At 46.1% G+C, this 19833-nt stretch overlaps 1 protein-coding gene across 4 annotated transcripts; it reads left to right on the plus strand.

The window, feature by feature from the left end:
- The first annotated feature begins 8757 nt into the window (after positions 1-8757).
- TP53INP1 (tumor protein p53 inducible nuclear protein 1) lies at positions 8758-17516 on the plus strand. Of its 4 annotated transcripts, none has more exons than XM_065752368.1 (5): positions 8758-8835; positions 10702-10984; positions 11409-11760; positions 13563-13596; positions 15732-15834. In XM_065752368.1, exons 2-5 carry the CDS (start codon positions 10873-10875, stop codon positions 15747-15749), a joined length of 516 nt encoding a protein of 171 aa, XP_065608440.1. In that variant the 5' UTR covers positions 8758-8835; positions 10702-10872; the 3' UTR covers positions 15750-15834. The 4 variants fall into 4 exon arrangements, with proteins under 4 accessions (XP_065608440.1, XP_065608441.1, XP_065608438.1 ...); XM_065752369.1 differs by having other exon boundaries at positions 11412-11760; XM_065752366.1 differs by lacking the exon at positions 13563-13596 and having other exon boundaries at positions 15732-17516.
- Positions 17517-19833: the final 2317 nt, after the last annotated feature.

Here is a 19833-nt window from a genome sequence, read left to right on the forward strand (position 1 = left end):
TATGACTGGTGCTGCGTTTTGGCATATGAGTTTAGGGAGTCATTTTCTCATCTTTTATTCTACACAGTTCACTGTAATTGTAACGATCTGTGTAAAATGATGTGTGCAAAAACACAAAAACATTTTGAGAGGGATCCAATTTAGGGAACTCATATACAACTGTGAATTACTGTGCATCCTTCCCCCAGTAACTGCATTACAAGTAAAGTGAAGAGAAACTCCTGTACTACTGTTATTCTTTCCTATAATCTGAAAACGCTGTATGCAAAGATGATCACCCACGGACTATACAGTAAATAATAACCCAGCCTCACCTGCAGTTGCACTGCAACAGAGGATGGTAACGTGGAAAGTTAGCATACTGATTTTTGAAACTTTTACATTTCTTCTGGATGGAGTTATGCATTAGAATGATCACACCATTAAGTTTGGACAATTACATTATCATATGACCATCACTGGCTGTAATTAGGCATAGCTGTCTCACTATGAAATTGTCATTTTCTTTATTTCAGGAGGTTTTGGACAACTATTATTGCCATTGGATGGCACTTCAATAACTGATCTCTATCAGACACCCACAGTGAGTCACACAATCAGCAAAACGTGGCAAGTGTGGTGGCAGTGTGTCACATAACAGCAAGGCACTAATGTTTTAATGACAACCCTCTGAATTAGACCAAGTTTTCAGAAGGTGCTTGTTATTCACACACAATGATTTGGGTTGCAAAAACGACCCGGGAGGATAGAGCTAATAAAATAAGCAGCTAGTTAGTACCAACTTCTTCATTTCGTTTTATTGTGTGGAGAACAGCAGTTTTCTCACATGAGAAAGTCACTGCTGTTGCCTGGAAAGTTTCCATATGGCCCTGCAGATTTCACATTGCTCCGGTCAAAGCTGACAATCAGCAGTTTGCTGCACTTTCACTACTGTAGACTTGAACATCTCTATGTATTTCACAGACTGGCTTCATTTGAAAAGCAGCGTGTAGTTGTAAACCATTAGTCATTAACCCGGCAACAGTTAGTTGCAAAATATTAATCATTAATCTGTCACTGTTACATGCCAGGTCTGCACCTTCATTTCATTTTACTTGATTGGAACATAATGTCTTGCAAATGAAATATAAGATCAAGGGCTGGAGCACCTCTCCTTTGAAAATAGGCTGAAGGAACTGGGCTTGTTCTGCCTGGAAGAGATAAGGCTGCAGAGAGACCTCATTGTGGCATTCCAGTATCTTAAAGGAGTTTATAAACAGGAAGGAAATCAACTTTTTACCTGGGTAGACAGTGATAGGACAAGAGGGAATGGTTCTAAACTAAAGGAAGCGAGATTGAGATTAGATGACAGAGAAGTTTTTTTACTGAGAAAATGGTGAGGTGCTGGAACAGGCTGCTCAGAGAGGCTGTGGATGCCCCATCCCTGGGGGTGTTCAAGGCCAGGTTGGATGGGGCCCTGAGCGATCTGATCTAGTGCTTGATCTAGCAGTTGGCAACTCTGCGTGCAGCAGGGGTGTTGGAACTCAGTAATCCTTGAGGTCTCTTTCAACCCAAGCCATTCTATGATTTTGTGATCAACTCTGTGTTTTTTTCTGTTCCAAAGATGCACTTAAGAAGCCCTCCATTGTGCTTCCTTGCATCTGGGAAGTCAGCAAACCTGCACAGTTCAGTCCTGCCTGCTAGCCCAGCATGGCAATTATGGCAGGAGGAAGTCTGAAATAATTGCGTGTTTGGAGCACGAGGTTCATCTCCAGCCAGACCTCAGACTGTGCTTTCCACAACATTAAGACTGCTGAAGGACTCTTATATAAGCCTAATTGACACAATTAAAAGAATGATTCCTTACAGATGTGTGTTGCTTTAGCAACCTGCGGCGAGGGGAGCCAAAGTGCCCTCCATATTTAGCAAAATAATATTAGTCATAATAGGTAGAAGCACTTCATACTTTTTACAAGACTCTTGCTCTGGAGCCAACCGCCTTACCATGTTGCAACAAGAATCACCGTACTGAAGCTGTAATAATTTGAAGGTGAGCTAAAAATTTCTTGGTAATAACCAAAATTACATGGAGACAGGAGTGTATTTGCATTGGTGTCTAAATCTCCCAGGATATAGTCAGGAGGATTAGTTGTCTAAGGCTTTGATTCTGCTGCCATAGGAACACTGGGTGAAGAAAAACACCAGAAGCAGGATGAGGAAGAAGGATGAGGCCTGAACTGCCATGTTCAGCCAAGCTTTGTCTTTCCTCAGGGTTCAGCTGCCCAGTCAGATCACTGTGAGCAGGTTTAAATCTACCTGCAGCTTCCTGTGCTTTAGATGGACTCCAAGCAGCTCTATGGATATGCATGTTAACATGGCAGCAAGTCTCCTATCTCCCTCCCCTGCAGCAAGCCAGAGCTGGAAGAGATGCTTTGTAGACTGGATCTAAGTGCTTTTATTCCTGACTCTGCTTTGCTTGTCCCAGTAAAACTGCAACATTCATCCAAACATAGTCTCTCTGAAGTGTCAAAGGATCCACACAAATTACCTGAGACACACTGCGTACTTTAATTAAATCATTTAATGAGGGCCAACAAAAGGTATGAGACTGAACGGTTTGATTTCCAGTTCCATGGTGAAGATGCAAGTGAATAGCATGGCTCAACAAGTACTCCTGAAAACCCTTGTCTTATGGATGATCACAGAACATACAGATGAAAAGGGATCTCAGGAAGCCATCTCTACCATCCCACTCTCTAGCGATTCATTTTACCTCTGTCGTTCCTGACTATATTTTCTCAGATCACTTCTTAAAAAAGATTTACAGTCCCCAGGCTATCTAACTTAATGCATCACTACCCTTATCTTTAGAAAGCTTCTTGCAATGTCTAACCGAAGTATTTACGCTGAAATTGAGTGTATTATTAATCTCTAATATCTTTGTGTTTGAAGACTCCTATCTTCATCAGATTTGTCTTCACTAGAGCGAGCACCTCCTTTAAGCTGTGTTTCTCCAGAGCTCCAGTCACACACATTGCTCTCCCTTGAGCCTGATCAGTGTTTTGTCTCTCCTGAGCACAGTGCCCCAAGCCAGACTTGGGGAGCCCCAGCTGAGTTTTGCCAAGGCTGTGAAAAGTGAATTACTTCATGTACTTTATAGCCTCTCTTTTATAGCCTCATCTCTGTATGAAGTTTTCTTTTTTTGAGACAGCATGTAAGCTCCAGAACGTTTCTTCGCTCCTCAGTCTGTTTTTGCAGTTGATCAAACATAATACCTTGCATTTTTTATTCTTCAATGGCATCTTATTTTTTCACTAACAATTAGTGTGTCGTTAATTAAAACGTGTTGTGGTGTAACCCAGCAGGTGGCTGAGCACCACACAGTGGTTCACTCTCTCCCCTTCTTCCCAGTGGGATGGGGGAGAGAATCGGGGAAAAAAAAGTAGAACTCATGGGTTGAGATAAAACTATTTACAAACATAGAGAAAAGGAAAAGGACAATAGTTATGACTCTTTCTATATATATGTGAATGTATATAACAAGAAACACACAAACAATTGCTCACCATCCCTCAACCGTTGCCCAACTCACCCCCTGAGCAGCAGAGGAGAGGCCTCGGCTCTGTGCAATAGTTTAGCACCAACTATAAACACTGGTGTGTTATCGGCATTGTTTTTCTCCTAGAATCAAATTCAGCATCATTCCAGACACTCTAAAGAAAGCAGTTCCATTCCATCTGAAACTAACACAATGTGGAGCTGCTCATTTGGATATTTAACTCATATTTCTTCCAATTTACTTCCATTTTTCTAAGTTTTCTCATGCTACTTTGTGTTGGGATCCATAAACCTTCAGCTTTGCTCTAATTATAGCTCCAGAGCCCAGGTACAACGTGTTCATGTTCAGGCTGCACGTGGCCCCTGCGCTGACCCTGTTCCAGGTGCAGTGGTGTGATTACAGCTGTCTGACCTGTTGCACCATAGGAGGCTCAGCTCGTCCTGATAATAGCACAGTTATGTTTACTGTCCTTGCAACTCTGGCAATTGCATCTCATTACACCACTTTAATTATTCAAACACTAACATTAGGGTGATGATATTTAGAAAACCCAGGCAAAGAGAGAAGAGAATTATTTCGATTTAAATGTCTTTTATTTAGCTCTTCTCTTGATCTGTGTTTTCTCACAACACATTTCCCATTCTCTCACAGCCACAGTCATCATGTTTTTCCAAAATCCTTGGAAGACACTCTCAGTCTCTGCTTCTGCCAGGCATTTTTTTTTAATAAGAAAAAAGAAAAAAACAAACAAAAAAACATTTCTAAGACTTCATGGAATCGTTAATGTTGGAAAAGAAGTCTAAGATCATCTGGTCCAAACATCAGCCCACCTCCACCATGCCCAGTAACCACATCCCTCAGTGCCACATCTCTTCATCTCTTGAACACCTCCAGGGACAGTGACTCCCTCACCTCCCTGTGCAGCCTGTTCCAACTCCTCACCACTCTTTCTGAGAATAATTCTTTCCTAATATCCAACCTGACTGCCCCCTTTCTCCACAGCATTGAAAGATGCATGTTCAGAATGCAGGAGGTAGCAGGGTTCTTGAAGTAGCGGCATGCATGAAATAAATCAGCACATCAGCTCTTTGGGTTGAGCCTCAGTAATACTCAGTGCTTGGAGACTGCTGGCAATGTTGCTGTGGTCACATTCTGTCATGCTGTCACTCACAGTCAGGAAGTGTCATTTTGGTGTCTATGGACAAGAATTGAATCATATCTGTAACTCTGGGATTCAGACCTCACGCCACCTGGAAAAATAATCCAGGAACAGTATGACTTTGAGTTGTCACAGAGCCTTTCTGACAACTGAGTTATTGGAGAAGCTCTTGGAGAGCCTATAGCACAACGGGTTAAGTGCACAAGGCCTCTTGCATCACCCCCTGGTGTCTGGCTGACTACCTGACCACATCCTACCTATGAGGAACTTGGGCAGAGTCACACAGCCTGCCCAAAGCCACACAGCAACTAAACCCGGGGCACAGGACTCTTGCTATAACAGCTGGACAAGACTATCTCACTGGCACATTTTACTGCAAACTTTGCTGGTACCTGGGGAGCTATAGTGTTTTGCATGGAAGCTGTACCTCTCTGTGAAAACTGGCTTTTCCAGCCAGAAAGGGCATGCAGCAGGATCAGCCTGTTGCCAAGAGGCTTCATTACACTCATGCTGCAGATGCTGAGACCTCACTGCTTTGTTGTTGTGCATAACCAGTTTTAAGCTGCCATCTGAAAAGAGCCCTCCAGTTGGACGTAGCAGCAGATTTGCAGTTGCAGTGGCTCAGTGTGCAATGAGGACTCCTGCACCTGACCCTGTGAGATGCTGTCTAGCACAGCGAGATCTCCCATGACATGTATTCATTCAGCAGAGCTCTGCTGGCACAGGGTGCTGACATTCACCATGTGTGTCCTAAGCAAGCAAGGGGTGCACAGAGACCAAAAGACATTTGATCTTCTTTCAAGAAGTATTTGGCACATTTTTTAATCTCCTGGGGCCATTCTGAGAAATGTGGAAAAACTCTAGGCTCAGAACTCACAAGAAACACCCATGGCTGAAAAGAATTACAGTGCAGGATCAAATGCTTTGCACACTGCAAAGAGCAGGAACTCTTTCTAAGGTAATGCTAATGCACAGTTGGTTGGAGTCTTGCGGTTGAAATCCAAGGACATTTTAGAATGACCTGATTTGTATTTCTTGGTGCTAAGCTGATGCTGTTAATTCTTTTGTAACTCATCACAACAAAACAAAGATAGTGCTTTCTATTTTAGGAAGCCCATGAACCAGTGGGAGAACCAAAAGTGGGGTTGTGGATCCCTGCTAAGACCAGGAATGCCTCAGAGGCGGTTGGTGCATGTCTGCAGACCCAGTGGCTGTGCAAAAAATTCAAGAAAGAGTTTAAGCATGGCTGGCCCCACAACAAAACATGTTGTGTAAAGGCAGTTTAAGGAGGAAGCTCTGCACGCTTCAAATATTTCATCACCATCTGTCATTCTCACGTGATTTAAAACATGGATGTGCTACCAACAGAGAGACATACGTATCCCTTCACCAAGCATTAACTGACAGTCATTAAGAGATAAATCCAGTGCAGGAAATAAATCATGGCACCAAGGTACATTCCTCCTAAGCACAGTCTGCCTGGGTGCAGAACAACTTCTGATTGAGCTGAGACTGTAGCAGCTTCCCCAGCATTGGGTGTTGCTCTAGCACACTGGCCAGCATGCAGGACTCCCACCATTGTAACATCACCATCAGAATTAAGAATAAAAAATTGAAGGGTTAATAACCACAGTAATAACCTATCTGACACTGATGGGTTAGGAATCTCATAAGTGGTGTGTAGGAGTTTCCTAAGTGTAATAAAGGCAAGTTCAGTGCCAATGTCAAAAATCCCCAGGTCTTCACCAAGTGATGGACCACTTTCCTTGAGTTAGGCAGAAAGTGTGCTCCTGGAAAGCTCCCAACCACAAGGCAAGGCCGAAGGCACTCAGAGACCTCGGCTCATGGCTGTGCTGGAGGTGTACCAGGGTCTCCTATTAGAGAGTGTTGAAGGAGAGGGCAGGTTCAGGCAGGAGCAGTGAGCGGTGCTGCGCTTTTTCTGGCACAAGAAACAAACATAAGAGAGGACAGCCAGCTCCCATACAAAATGCTTGATGAGTGCCTCAGGGTAGAGGAGAAAACTATTCACCTGATGACCCAAGGATCTACATGGCTACCCAGCACTGCCTGTGGAGGTGCCCTCTTCCCAACAGCCCCAGCTCACAACTCCTCTCTGTTAGAGTGTGGAATGACAGAGGCATGCAGACCATGGAAACACACATGGCCTTCTGACTGACAGGATTTTCATTTTGATGGAGTCAAGGAAAAGAGCTCAAAGCCTGGCCAAAGCTCACTGTTATTTCTTAACGTGACGCTGATTTACAGTGGCTCTCTGCCAGTGAACATTTGAATAACACCTGGTTTTGCTCTCCAACAATATGAAATGAAGGGATTGCATCCTGACAGTTCCTTAAGGAAAACAACCTTTCCCCTGTCTATCCAAGGACTGTTTGTGAGGGGGCTGGCAGGGTTAATGTTTTCAGACTGTAGTTCCTCCCAGGAAAACCAAAGTCCAGCTTCTTCCAGTCCATTCTGGAGGAACACATCCATAACCTCCTTGGCTCTGTCAGCCACACGGCGAGACTCCTGCTCACATCCAAATTGGATTCTTGAATTTGCTCACTTCATACTCCAGTAACACAGAAACAGGTCTCTGGCACCTGTTCTGCATAAGTCTGGGAGGGCCTGGTCTCACTCACAAGTGAAGCTTGCTGTTTGGGAAAATAGCATCACGGACTGTGACTCACAACAGGATCAATCAATGTGACATCATTAAGCCAACACTGCAGAAAGCTCTGCATGAACCAAAGGTAAAGGAAGGAGAGCAGGAAAGGAAGCGTCCATCAGCTAAGCCTAATGTTAAACCTAATGCTGACTTTCAGAAACACTTGGACACAAAGATGAGTGCTTTTTTGTGTTGGGTCAGCTCGGACAGTTTGTGCATTAAGCAGCAGCTTGGTAGGGCTGTGCCTAAATTTGAGGCACGAAACCTTGGAAGTAGATGTGTAAGGAAAGAGGAATGGCTGGGAGGTTCCTGTACAGGTTCGCTGGGCTCGTGCTGCATACTAGTGATTGCTGCTCATGCAAATTGCTTAGAGTGATAGTTTGCAAGGGATTTGTATTTACCACTTTCTGGAGGAGGAAGAAGGAGCTGGAGGCACGCCCTGTGCCTGGTGGCAGTGTGGCAGGGAGCAGCCAGACATGCACAGTTCGTGCTGAGCACTGCAAAACTAACAGGAGAGCTCTGCCCAGTCGCTTCCTGCTTCTACGATACTCGGAGTGCTGGGGCACGGTGGAAGCATGGGGAGGTCATTGCTCCCGAGATCACTTTTTTTTTCTTTTTTCTCTGCAATGCAAATACAAATGTCAGTTCCCTTAAGGAAACCACTGAGCCAGCCTTTGTGCCCAGTACCGGAGCACGGTGACTGCTGTTCTCACGCCTCAGCACTGCTGGGCTCAGTGGCAGCAGCAGTGGGGACAGCCAGGAGGGCCAATGCTTCTCTGCTTTGTGATCCCACGTGGGCTAGCGCAAGGAGGAAGGGAAATGTGGGAAAGTGAGAGCGGCGCTGCAGGGCGAGCAGAGCCTCTGCCTTGGACTTCAAGCTGTGAGGTCCGGGCTCTCAGCTCCTCCCTGGGCCCATCTCAGATGCAACCCAAGGACTTGCTTGCACTGATGCATTTTGCTAACTGATCATAATTTCAATGTAACAGTCACTGTAAGCAAGCGTAGCCACACGTGACATGGCTGCTGACTCGAGGTGACTCAGACATAGCAGCTCTCACCTCCAGAAGCGCTCCGTGCAGCCTTAATTAACGCGTCCTAATTCCGCAGTGCACACACATCGCACGGGGCATTCATTCCCTATACTTCTGTCCCCACGCGCCTGTGGCTCGCAGGCACGCACCACCTCCGCGCAGACCCCTTTCACTCCCGGGACCACTAACGCCGAACACAAGCGGCCGTCCCCACGCGGGAACTGGAAGCCCACCCACGCCGCTCCCACCGAACGCCGCCACGGCCGCGCGTCCCCGTCCCGCGGGAGCGCGCCCTGGAGGCCGCGCCCCTCCGTCACGTGCGTTAGCGACAGCCGCCGGCGGCGCCGATTGGGCGCGGGGCGGGGCCGCCCGTCAGCTGTGCGCGCCGCTATAACAACAAAGGGCTGCGCGGGGCGCGGACGAGTGCGGCTGCGGCTCAGAGGTGAGTGCGGGGCCGCGCGCTCCGAGCCCGCTTCTCAGCCCCGGGAGCGCGGCCGCCGCTTTGTCCCCGTAGGGTGCGCGGCTGCGTCCCGCGGGAGCTGCGCCGGGTTGGTGGGGTCGGGCAGCGCAGCCCCCGTAGCCCGACCGGCAGCGCCTGGGAGCCGCCTGGCGGCAGCGCGGATAGCCGGGCCGGGGCTCCTCGCCGCTTCGTCCCTTCCTTCTCTTTCCCTTATGTCGGGCTGCTTTCTCCAGCGCAGCGCGTCCCTCGGCTGTTGGGCTGGGCGGGGCAGCTCGCTCAGCCTCCCTCGTCCAGCTCGGCTTCGGTGGCGGCGGTCCCGTGCCCCGCTGCGGGTGTAGGGCGGAGCGCTTGGGAAGCTGAGCGGAGCAGGAGGATCCGGGCGCGTTAGCTGGCAGCCGCCTGAACCTCGGCCCGGTCCGGCTGTTGTCAGTAATAGCGCGGCCAGCGGAGCTCAGCTGTAGTGGGGCTGTGCCTCCGGTGCTGTGCCCCTGGACTGATGTGGGCAGTGGCTGAGCATCTGCTGTTGTGCAGTCCGGAGGAGTGGAGGCTCGGGGGAGACCTTCTCGCGCTTACAGCTGCCTGAAAGCAGGCTGTGCTGAGGTGGGGGTCGGACTCTTCTCCCAGGTAACAATGGCAGGGCAAGGGGGAACGGCTTTAAGTTGCGCTGGGACATTCGGGTTGGATGTTAGGGAAGGTCTTGGGAAGAGCAGTGAGGCAGGAGCACAGGCTGCCCAAGGAGGTGTCCGACAAACACATAGGTGTGGCACTGAGGGATATGCTTAGTGGACATGGCCTTACAGTAGGACTAGATGGTTGTTTCCAATCTTAATGACTGTGATTCTTCCCTGCCTCCCTCATCACTGGATCTTGGTATCAGTATTACTGCTTGGTGTCCTGTGGCCTTATGACAGCATGAAAACATGGCATGTTTAAAAGCTCTTGTCCAGAAAAATAGCTAAAGTCAGTGTAGTTTTGGGAGTTATCTTGAATATTCCTTGGAGTTGAGAGGAGAAAACAAGGCATTGACAATGGAAGCCAGTGTGGTCTGAGGGGTGTGGGTGAGGCAGCGTGCAGCCCTTGATAAAGGATGCAGCCCATAAGGAGTGCTGTTGGCCGTTGTCTGCTGTGGTGTCTGTCCCATTCTGAATGGAGACACTTGTGTCTCTGCCACGCATATCATTTTCCTTAGTGAATTATTTAAAGAGGTATTTAACTGTAAGTACTCAACAAGCTGAAGTAATTCAAATATTGTTTTGGTGATGAGCTTGTAGTTCAGTCACCGAATGTTCCTCACGTGTAGCTGTTACTTATTCAGCTGGCTTCAGTTCCTTGGTTCATACAAGGGTATCTAAGATCTCTCAGCATGCCAGTAGGGGGACAGCTAGATGCTCAGCTCTCAGCAGCAATGGGATGCCCTCATCCCAACCTCTGTGCAGTGCTCAGGCTTGCTGGCTGTTACTGCACCTAGATTGAGGAAGGTATGCTATAGAATAAACATTACTGTAATCAAACCAAATTGCTTCTCCTCATTCCCTGGAGTTAATGAGGGCAGAGTGCTGGGGGAAGGTTCATCAGGCCTGTGTTCTGTGTAGATGCCCTGGCCTAGGTGTGGGGGCCAGCAGTGGAGTCAAGCTTCTTATGGGAGTACACAAGAGGAAGGCCCCAGAGGAACCTGGGCCTCTTCTGTGTCTCACTGGGAGGCCATGCTGAATGCTAATGGGTCTGCTGCCTCCTGGGAAAGACTTTCACTAGTCCCTCACCCTGCATCAGTGAGAGGGCTTCAGTTTGCTGCCCTCGGAATGCTCTCTGCTACTTTTTCACTAAGACCCTGTCACTGTTCTTTTGCAGGTTTAACACAAACTGTTAACCAGCCATGACTCTGCGTGTCCTGTACCGAAGCTAATAAAGCATCTGTGCACTTTAATCTCAGTCTATGCCACCCTGCTAGAACAGTGTGAGCTGTGCCTTGAACCTTGGAAATAAAGATCTACCAGCCAAAGTCTTCTTCCTGCCTTAGTAATGTTCCAGAGGTTAAATAACATGTTCATGGGAGAGATTGATGGCTTGTCCAGCCAAGAGCCAGAGTTCAGTGAGAAAGAAGATGATGAGTGGATTCTGGTTGACTTCATAGGTAAGGCACCTGTCAGACATGAGCTGGCTGTGGTTTTGTGGAAAGGAAACTGTACGCTCAGCAGAAACTTGAAGGCAGAGTTGATGGAAGTGCAGGGTGCCTTGTGAATGAGTGCACCAAAACTGGTGAGAAAAAATGATGTCAGGTTTATAAGCCTGACATAAGCTTCAGCAGAACCACTTGTACAGATAAAATGTTTGACTTATTGCACAATTGCAATGCTCTGCTGATAACAGCTGCTTTGCGTGTCTACCCTGCGTTGTCGGGGAACTCCCTTTTCCCCTCCCCTTGCTCATAAAAAACTTTGTGTACATGCTGATAGGGGTTTGTTTCTGTTTTTGTTTCATATCCTGTTTCTGGCTACGTGTGACCTTGCTGTGTTTGTCCTTCTGCAATTGCTGATGTCAATGGCTCCCACCTGCAGCAGACACTTGCACTAACTGTGCCACGGAGCAAGATGACATTGCTGAAACGTCACCTGCAGGCAGCTCACCTGTCTTCTCCTGCCTGCCATCTCCCCTGGAGCACCTGCCTGAGGCCAGCGAGTCGTGCTTCATCCAGTTTGAGTCGTGTCCCATGGAGGAGAGCTGGTTCATCACCCCTCCACCGTGTTTCACTGCAGGTGGGCTGACTGCCATCAAAGTGGAAACCAGCCCCATGGAGAACCTCCTCATTGAGCACCCCAGCATGTCTGTCTATGCTGTCCACAATGCCTGCCACAGCCTCAGTGACACTGGATGTGGGGATGAGGAATTCTGCAGCCCGGGCAGCCCCAGGTACCTCTGCTTTCTGCCAAGCAGTGTTGCTTGTCTGCTGCTAAATATATCTGGTTTCTACTTGATCAGTATAGACACTTAATACTGAATTTTCCAGCTTATTTTGGAGCGAGTGAATAACATGAATACTACACAGGTTGGGTAGGGTGATCAGGGCTGCCTGCCTAGAAAGATGTTACAAGAGATGAGTGTGCTAGGTGAAAATCAGCTGTGCTGCTCTGACACTGAGAGGTGTATTTATGGAGGCCAGTGGTCCAGTTTTCTTGGAACTGGTGGCAGTTAGCTGTATAGCTGATAGTGCATGCTGGAAGGCACTTTGCCCCTGTGTAATTAAGAGGTTTAGACTGGACATAACCTTTATATATACCTTTTTTAGGGTAGTAAAGCACTGGAACAAATTGCCCAGAGAGGTGGTGGATGCCCCATCCTTGGAGATGTTCAGGGTCAGGCTGGGTGGGACTCTGAGCAACCTCACCAAGCTGTAGGTGTCTCTGCTCAGTGCAGGTGAGTTAGACTACATGGCCTTTAAAGGTCCTTCCAACTCATAGGATTCTGTAGCCATGCGTATTTTATCATGAACAATAGTTCCCTTCCTGTCACCTTGAGTTGAAAATTGTTACTCCAACAATCCTAACGGGAAGTCTTACTTTTTGTCTCTTTGAACCTAATCATAGGTTGGGATAGGAGATAAAATTCTGTACACACAGCTTGTGGAACAGACCCAAACTGAAATACTTAACTAAACATACATCCCACAAGGTGAGAATTTGCACTGCAAACTTCTACTTATGGCAGTGTGAGAAGTTGTGCCACTCTAGCCTTGAACCCTAAGGATCCTGCCATGTGAGATTACTGTGGAAGTATTTTCCTGGTGCACTACTTCCTTGCTGTTACATGTGCAGTGTATGCATCTATACCATAGAGCATGCATACAAATGAGTATGTTTTGTTGCTGTGATTCCACATTTGCCTGTGTTCCATTAATTGGAATTGATGGGATGTTTTGGGAATCCTGGTTGACAGCAAGGTCACTTTTCCTGATTCTTACCCTTAGAAACAGTAATTAAAGTATGGAAAGCTTTGTGTGAACAGTGGAAGTGCGGTGAAGCTTCTGTAGGTAGATGCCCAGTGACTTTGGGTCAGCTCCTTGTCACGTTTAAACTGCTCTCTTCAAAGAAGTGAGTGAGATTATGCAGGTTGCTGTTCTGAGCATAGTGCTGATACCAGTACACATACAGAACATGGGGTTCCCTGTGATTTTCTGAGGAGGGCAGTTTGTGATGTCAAGCACTGAGGGCCTATGTGAACTTAAAGGGAAACTATGTGTGCACAGCACCTTTTAAAAATTTGGTTTGGAAGGCATCTGCAAGGCAACCATAGGCTCTTAGGCATAGGCTAGTGAAGGAAAGACCAGTTTTGATAAGTAATCTCATCTGGATAGTAACCAGAGAAGCCAGTATCTGACTTCAGGTGTGACCTCTTTGCAGGTGGTAATGATATTAATTATTGGGGAGAAGAACCTTGTCTTATGTTATGCAGTGGCATTAAGCATTGAGGATCTCAGCTTTAGTTTCCCAACTGGCACGTGGTTAAGTTTCCACATGCTGTCTTCTCATTTGTTACCTTATCAGAGGATCTAGGCCTCTGTATAAAACGTAACGATTTTGGGTGGCAGAGCTGGGGGTTGATTTCAAGCCTAAATAAAAAAAACTGGGAAAATCAATTGCACTGCGAACGCAGTAAGCTTTGAAAGCTGTCTTTAAGTCCCCAGGGGTTTAATGGTTGGCCATTTAATGTTGTAGGGCCAAGAAAAGCTGCTTAAGGCACACTGGCACAGTAAGTACTGCTGTTTTGGGATAGTGCTGCTTGTTTGATCAGTCTGCTAGCAACACTGCTTCCTCTAGAGCCTTGTATGCCAAAACAATACTCATTTTTAGGACTAACCTTTGTGCCAAATAATGTTGATTGATCAAGCCTAACTACATCTGCTTTAACAAGCCAAAATGCTAAGTGCAGAAAAATTACTTAAATATTAATTGGTGTGGGGTCTGAGGTTTTTTGCTTCTTTTGAGATCTGGCTGTGTATTATAACTGTAGTAGCAGTGCTTTCTAGTAATACAGATGCTGGAATAGCAGGTTGGCTTTGATGTAGCCTCTAAGATGTTTTTGGCCCTGTGGTTAGAGGCTCATCAGCCCAGTTCTCCCAGTGCCTGGGGCTCACTAGGGCCTGGCTACCAAAGGCTGCCACTGGGGTGCCAAAATACTGAACTTTTGCATAGGAAGTCTTAATTTGTTGTTTCTAAATTCCTCTCAAAGCAAAGGGATAGTTCATAAACTTCTTCTGTGTTAAGTCAGTCATATTTTTTTTCCTGTAGTAAATCCCAACACTTGGGGTTAGCAGTTAATGCACTTCATTAGCTAATGATACAAAGCAAGTGTTTAGGAAAAACGTGTTCCAGTAACACACTGTGGTGTGCCTTCCTGACTTCTTAAGGCTTTCTCTTCATCTGGAGCTCCAGCTCCAGTGCTGCTGAACATATAAAGGGGCCACTGTATATGGCAAATGGTAGCCTGTGTTTGCAGGCACCCTCGTGTAAATTGAGCTTGTGCAATCTGCTGAGCAGGTTTGTGTTCTTATTCGCTTGTTTCTTGCTTCATATTTGAAGTGCTAGATTTAAGATAAATCTAATGAAGAGGAGAACATGAGCATGTTGTATATTGCCATTCTGTAGGCTTCGGTGCAGTTGCTTCAAGTTACCTAGGAGCTTAAAAAGCAAGTGGATTTTTTATATTTAAAAGGAAAAAAGTAGAGAGTGGGGTGAAATCCCACTGTGACAGAGCATATATATCCTTCTTCATGGGGTGGAAGCTGATGGAGGAGCTCATCTCTGTGCCAGTCACCTCCTAGAGTTAGACTGGGAAGGATGGGCCATGGGCATGGCAGACCAGGCTTATTACAGGCTCTCTGGGAACCCATGGAGATGTTGTATAATATAAGCATAACCCTTCCCCTGAAAAATACTGCATAGAAGTGTGCTACTGCTAAAAGACAGATTTCTGAATGGATTTCCTGCTCCTGCTGAAGCAAGCTCCTGGCCTCACACATGCCTTTCTGGGTACCAGTGAGTTGCTAACTGGTATCTGGGGGATGGACGAGGCCAGTAGTGCTGGTGCCTCTGGTCTCACACCAGCTGTAGCTCTCAGACTTGGGAGCTTTTTTTTTTCACTTCTGAAACTACCAAGTTATTCTTACCTTTACTCTTGAAGCTTCAGGAAACACCAGCGACTGTTCTGTGAAGTAGGGAAGTCCTCTCAGCACGTCAGTCCCTGCTTGCATAGGCTGCTGTTCTGTTTCTCACTAGTGCATGATGCAAGGGCTTGCTGAAACTGCTGACTCTCCACTCATGAAATCAAGAGGACTGTTTGGAGAATGATCATTTTGAGTTGTTTCCAGTGTGTGTTGCAACTTGTCTCTTTCCCACTCCTGTGCATGAACATTGAGTTTACTTGTATGGCTCGCAATCAGAACATACACTTGCATTAGTGTGCTTTTGTTTCCAGTTCAAACAGCCAGTGTTCAGGGTGATTTTCTTTAAACCAAACTTTGCCTAGTGGATAAATTTAAGTCTTCTAAAGCTGGATCGGTGACGCACGCTGCCTTGTGTTTCTGATCTGTGCTGCTTCTTGGGGTTAGGGAGGTGGAGTGGGAAAGTAAGGGCACAGTGGCATAATACACCAGGAGCCCAAAAGCTGTTGTGTTGCCTCGGTGGTGAAAGCAAGTTGGCAGTGCTACTTAGCAGTGTAACTTTCTTAAACTGGCTTTGCCTAACTTCAGCCCAGATCTTTGTCCAGTACAGCCAGTGTGCCCCTTCTTGAAATGCTCAATGTCGTTCACGTTCTCGTGCCCTCTGTAGCTTGCATATTTCAATGCTGACTCAGAAACAATCTAAATGTGCTTGTTTTCTTTCTAGACTGGAGGCCCAAAATGAGGCAGGACAGCGTGTTCACTGCTACGTCACAGCTCTTCCTGCTCGTTCAAGTTTTCTGGATAAAAACAAGAGCTTTCGTCCTACCCACTGGATAAAAGAGCACAGCGAAAGACACTGTCTCACCAGGAGTGGTCTCCGTCGCCAAAACCTCACCAGGGATTGCCACTCCCGGCACATCAAGCACAACGGACTGTTTGTTCACCAGCCTTGCCAGCGTCAGTTCAATTACTGACAGCTCTCGTGGTTTTAATCTATGGTCTAATTGTTTCTTAGGTTGTTCATGTTTCCATGCCTGGGTAAGCGTGATCAATCTGCAGCTGATCATCAATCCCTCACACACAGTCACGATTAGTGCTGCGTTTGTTTGAAGTGACGCATCTCTAAAATCTCTCAATCTTGCTGCAAGTCTAAATGATGTTAAATGTCAGCATCTCAGAAGCCTGTCAGCACAGTCATTTGTGTGCTGACTGTTCTAGATACTCTTCAAAAGAAGCTTAACTGAGAGGAAGAAATCAGTTACGCCTTTGCATTAATCAAAGTGGAGTTTGAAAATTTGAGGTTAGCCACGTGCTTTAATGGCAAGTACTTGACAGCTTGTGTACCTGTCTGTATTGGGCATATATGGTGAAGTTCTAACAAGGAAATACTGTAGCTGCCAGTGAATATTACATAGCTGTGCTGATCTGTTACAAGGACAACTAATCTGGATTGCCTAGTACCTACCTGTGTGTGTGTGTGTGTGGAGTCTGTGTAGTTGTGTTAGGTACTTAATATGAGTATCAGAAAAGGGGTTGGATGCCCCTTTGATATGTCTGCAGTATCTACGGCACTGGTGTTACAGATGAAGTACCTCACAGTGGAGTGAGGGGAAAAGTGGACCTGTGGGTTAAGTGCAGATGCATAACCCAGAGAGCTGAACTGTTCCACCTGGTACGGTTTGAGTTCTCTTCCCTTTCTCTAACTCTTTTTTATTGTTGAAGATCAATTTTTTTCAAAAACCTAATCTATTCTATTTTTTTTCTGTAGTCTAGTTAGTGAAAAAAAGAAAAGTGGATCAACTGTTCTTCTAATCCCACTGGTAGCTGACTGCTTTTCAAAGAAGTCAGGCTGATGCTTAGCTGTTTCTGAGCTGCTGATTGCTGTTAGATTTTCTTGTTTACAGGTTGAGAGTTGCTCAAAAATAGCTGGAAGGAAGACTTTTATCAGAAGTTCTAACTCTTGTCTTACCTGTCCTCCTACTTTGAGATCAAGTGTGACTGGAAATGAAGGGCAGTGTGTGTCAAGGAGAAGAAGCGTGCTGAGACAGTCTTACAGAGCTAAATAGAGATAATGGTATATAAAACTTGAGGCACCTCAGCAGTGGGTGGTGGGTTTCCTTTTAGTCAACAGGGGGCAGAAAGACTGGATATCAACTCTGTGGGCTACCAGGGAAGAAAAGCCATTCAAAGCTTACAAGTACTTAAGTATTCACTCTTAAGAGCACTCTGCAAGATATGTTGGAAGTAGGTGGGCACTTAAGTGATTGGGTTTTTTGCCTTTAATAGATTGTGCATTACACAGCAGCCATGTGGCACACTGAACACCAGTAGATAATCTAGGAAGTGAGTTAAATTTCCTTGAGTGAGAGAGGGAGCAGAAATCCTCATGAAAGGAGGGGAATAAGTAATCTTGCTTCCTTTCAATCAGTGCTCAAATGTGTAGTTTTTTCTCCCTGTGCTGGGTGCCTAGGGCATTAAAGTGTTAATGTTGCATTCAGTCATGTCTTCCAGTAGTCCTTAGACAGAAGTTAGCATGAGGAATCATGGGAGTGTTGGAGATCAGGCAATGTCAATGTGAATTGTTCTAGACCTGCAACGCTTGTTTTCTCAATCCATCCAAATGCTTCAAATTTCACAGAAGCAGGAGCTCAACAATTTGAATTAGTCTTGATGTAGTTAGAGCATCATGTAGTGCATGATGTAGTTACTGCACACAGCACAGCTGGAATGGTTGGGGAACATACCTCGTGTGCAGGAAACAGCATTTATGTCAGTTTCCATTTCTCATTTCAGTTTTGCTGCTTCCCTGGGATTAGTTAGGATTGTTGCAAAGGGATGTTGAGTAACGTATGCATATGTAAGAGCAAGCAGTGCTTTCCTGGATACACTAGCCTTTAAAACACATAGGGCTCGTGTGAGCTAGGAAAGAGAGTGAAAGTGGTCACGTCACAAGCCTCAGAAATAGGGGTGGGGGTGTTAATACTCTTTAAGGCCTTACATACCTGTGTCTGTATACACTTCTTCTGTGGTCCAAATACTCTGGTTTATCTCCAAGTAGCTGTAGTTTTTCCAGTCTTGCATCTGTACACTGGCATAAACTTCTACTTGCCTCAGATGATCTACCTTTACCACTCCAACTTTTTGTCCAGCTTAAACTTCCTTCTCGTCACTGCCAACTTTCTAGCTCAGGAAAATTCTGTGCTTTCCTGCATTATTTTTCTTGATATATCAAGTAACTACTTTCCTTCAGCTTTAATTTTCTTAAAGTTAAATGAAGGAAGATGCCTCCACCTCCCAGTGTTGGAAGGAGTAAGCAGTCCTTCAAACCTCAACGGGGGGTGGAGTTGAGAGTACAAGGGCTCCCAGGCGTTAGAATGAGAGCCTCGGTCTGTTCTTCTTGGCAAGTAAATGCAACTTTAGACTGCTCCTAGAGTTGGGAGAAACTGATCTTTTTTTTTATACTACATTACTAGATACCTTTCTGGTGATGAACGCCTATATCTTTCAGGATATAAACTGTTTTGTTGCACAGAGCTGTGCTTCTCAACTTGTAATATTGGGAACCGTATTATTGTGTGAGATAGTACTGCATCAATGGCTTTTTGTTCATTTGTTTTAAATATTTATGTCAGTCTAGCCCCATCCTATGCCTGGAGCTATTGGGCGATTAGATTTGTTTTGGTTTTTTGTTTTACTAGTGAGCTGTGTGGCTTTTTATATGGTTTTTGGACTGTATTAAAATATGTTTCTTCTCGTAAAAGTGGAGGCCTTGCGGTGTCTCATACTGATTGATGTTCATGAATTTTGCTGAAAAGGTATTTTCATATATTGGTCAGCGGACAGATTTGCATTTTAAACTGTGCCTTCTAGGTGTAACCTTACACAGCAAACTTGAAGATACAAAAGGGACATTTCAGATAGGGTTAATACTGTACATCAGTCTATGCATATACGGCAGCTTCTTTCCAGAGCCACTTTCTATTTGTAGCAGACTTTTTTAAATGGAGGAATGTCTCGCTCTTATTTTTAATAGTTTAACACAAGCTGGAAGCTGACAAAATACAGCACTTTGCCAAAAAGCAGCATTGCTTAACCGGTGTCTGTTTACTGAAGCAATCTTCTGTATCATGCTTTCATGGTGCGTTATGTGCACCGTGGGGGGACGTGATCTGAACTCTCAATAAATGGCCTGTTAAACAGTGTCAGTCTCCTGTCATGCCTGTTAAATCTGAAATGTATGGGTTTCCCATTGAGGGGAGGTGGATGTGAGTACAGCATGTAGGCAAATCCGTGCTGGAGTACAAATGTTGCTCTGGGGGTTGTTCTGCACTACTTGATCAGGTGATACGCACAGAAATCTGGGGTACCTTGTCTCTGCCATCTGCTGTGCCCCCTGATGCACGTGGCAAAGTGCAACAGGCAAACAGGAGAGAAAGTAAGAGCTTGTTACTAAAGGCACACAGGCTGTGTTGTCAGGATGGCAAAGCTGCCTCTGAGATGAGAGCAGGCTGCCCAGGGCTTAGTCCTGTCCCATCTGGAAAACCTTAAAGGATGGAGACTGCACAACCTCTGGGAAACCTGTTCTGATGTGACTTTTGTGATCAGGGCCCAGAGAAGGCCTTTCTGTGGGCCTCAGTTTGGCTCTGAGCCCATTGCCTCTGCTTGACTGCCTGTACACAGCTGTGACACTTCCTGTAAGTACTGGAAGACTGCAATTACTGTTCAAGATTTAGAAGAAGGAACGGGTAACACGTGAGGCATGTGAAGACCCTGTGCAAGTGTGCAGGGGTGAGGCTGGAAAGCCAAACCTCCTGCAGTTGAGTCTA

Source organism: Cyrtonyx montezumae, unplaced genomic scaffold (assembly GCF_038088225.1).
Source record: "Cyrtonyx montezumae isolate F1298 unplaced genomic scaffold, pur_monq_1.0 scaffold_8, whole genome shotgun sequence".
NCBI lineage: Eukaryota > Metazoa > Chordata > Aves > Galliformes > Odontophoridae > Cyrtonyx > Cyrtonyx montezumae.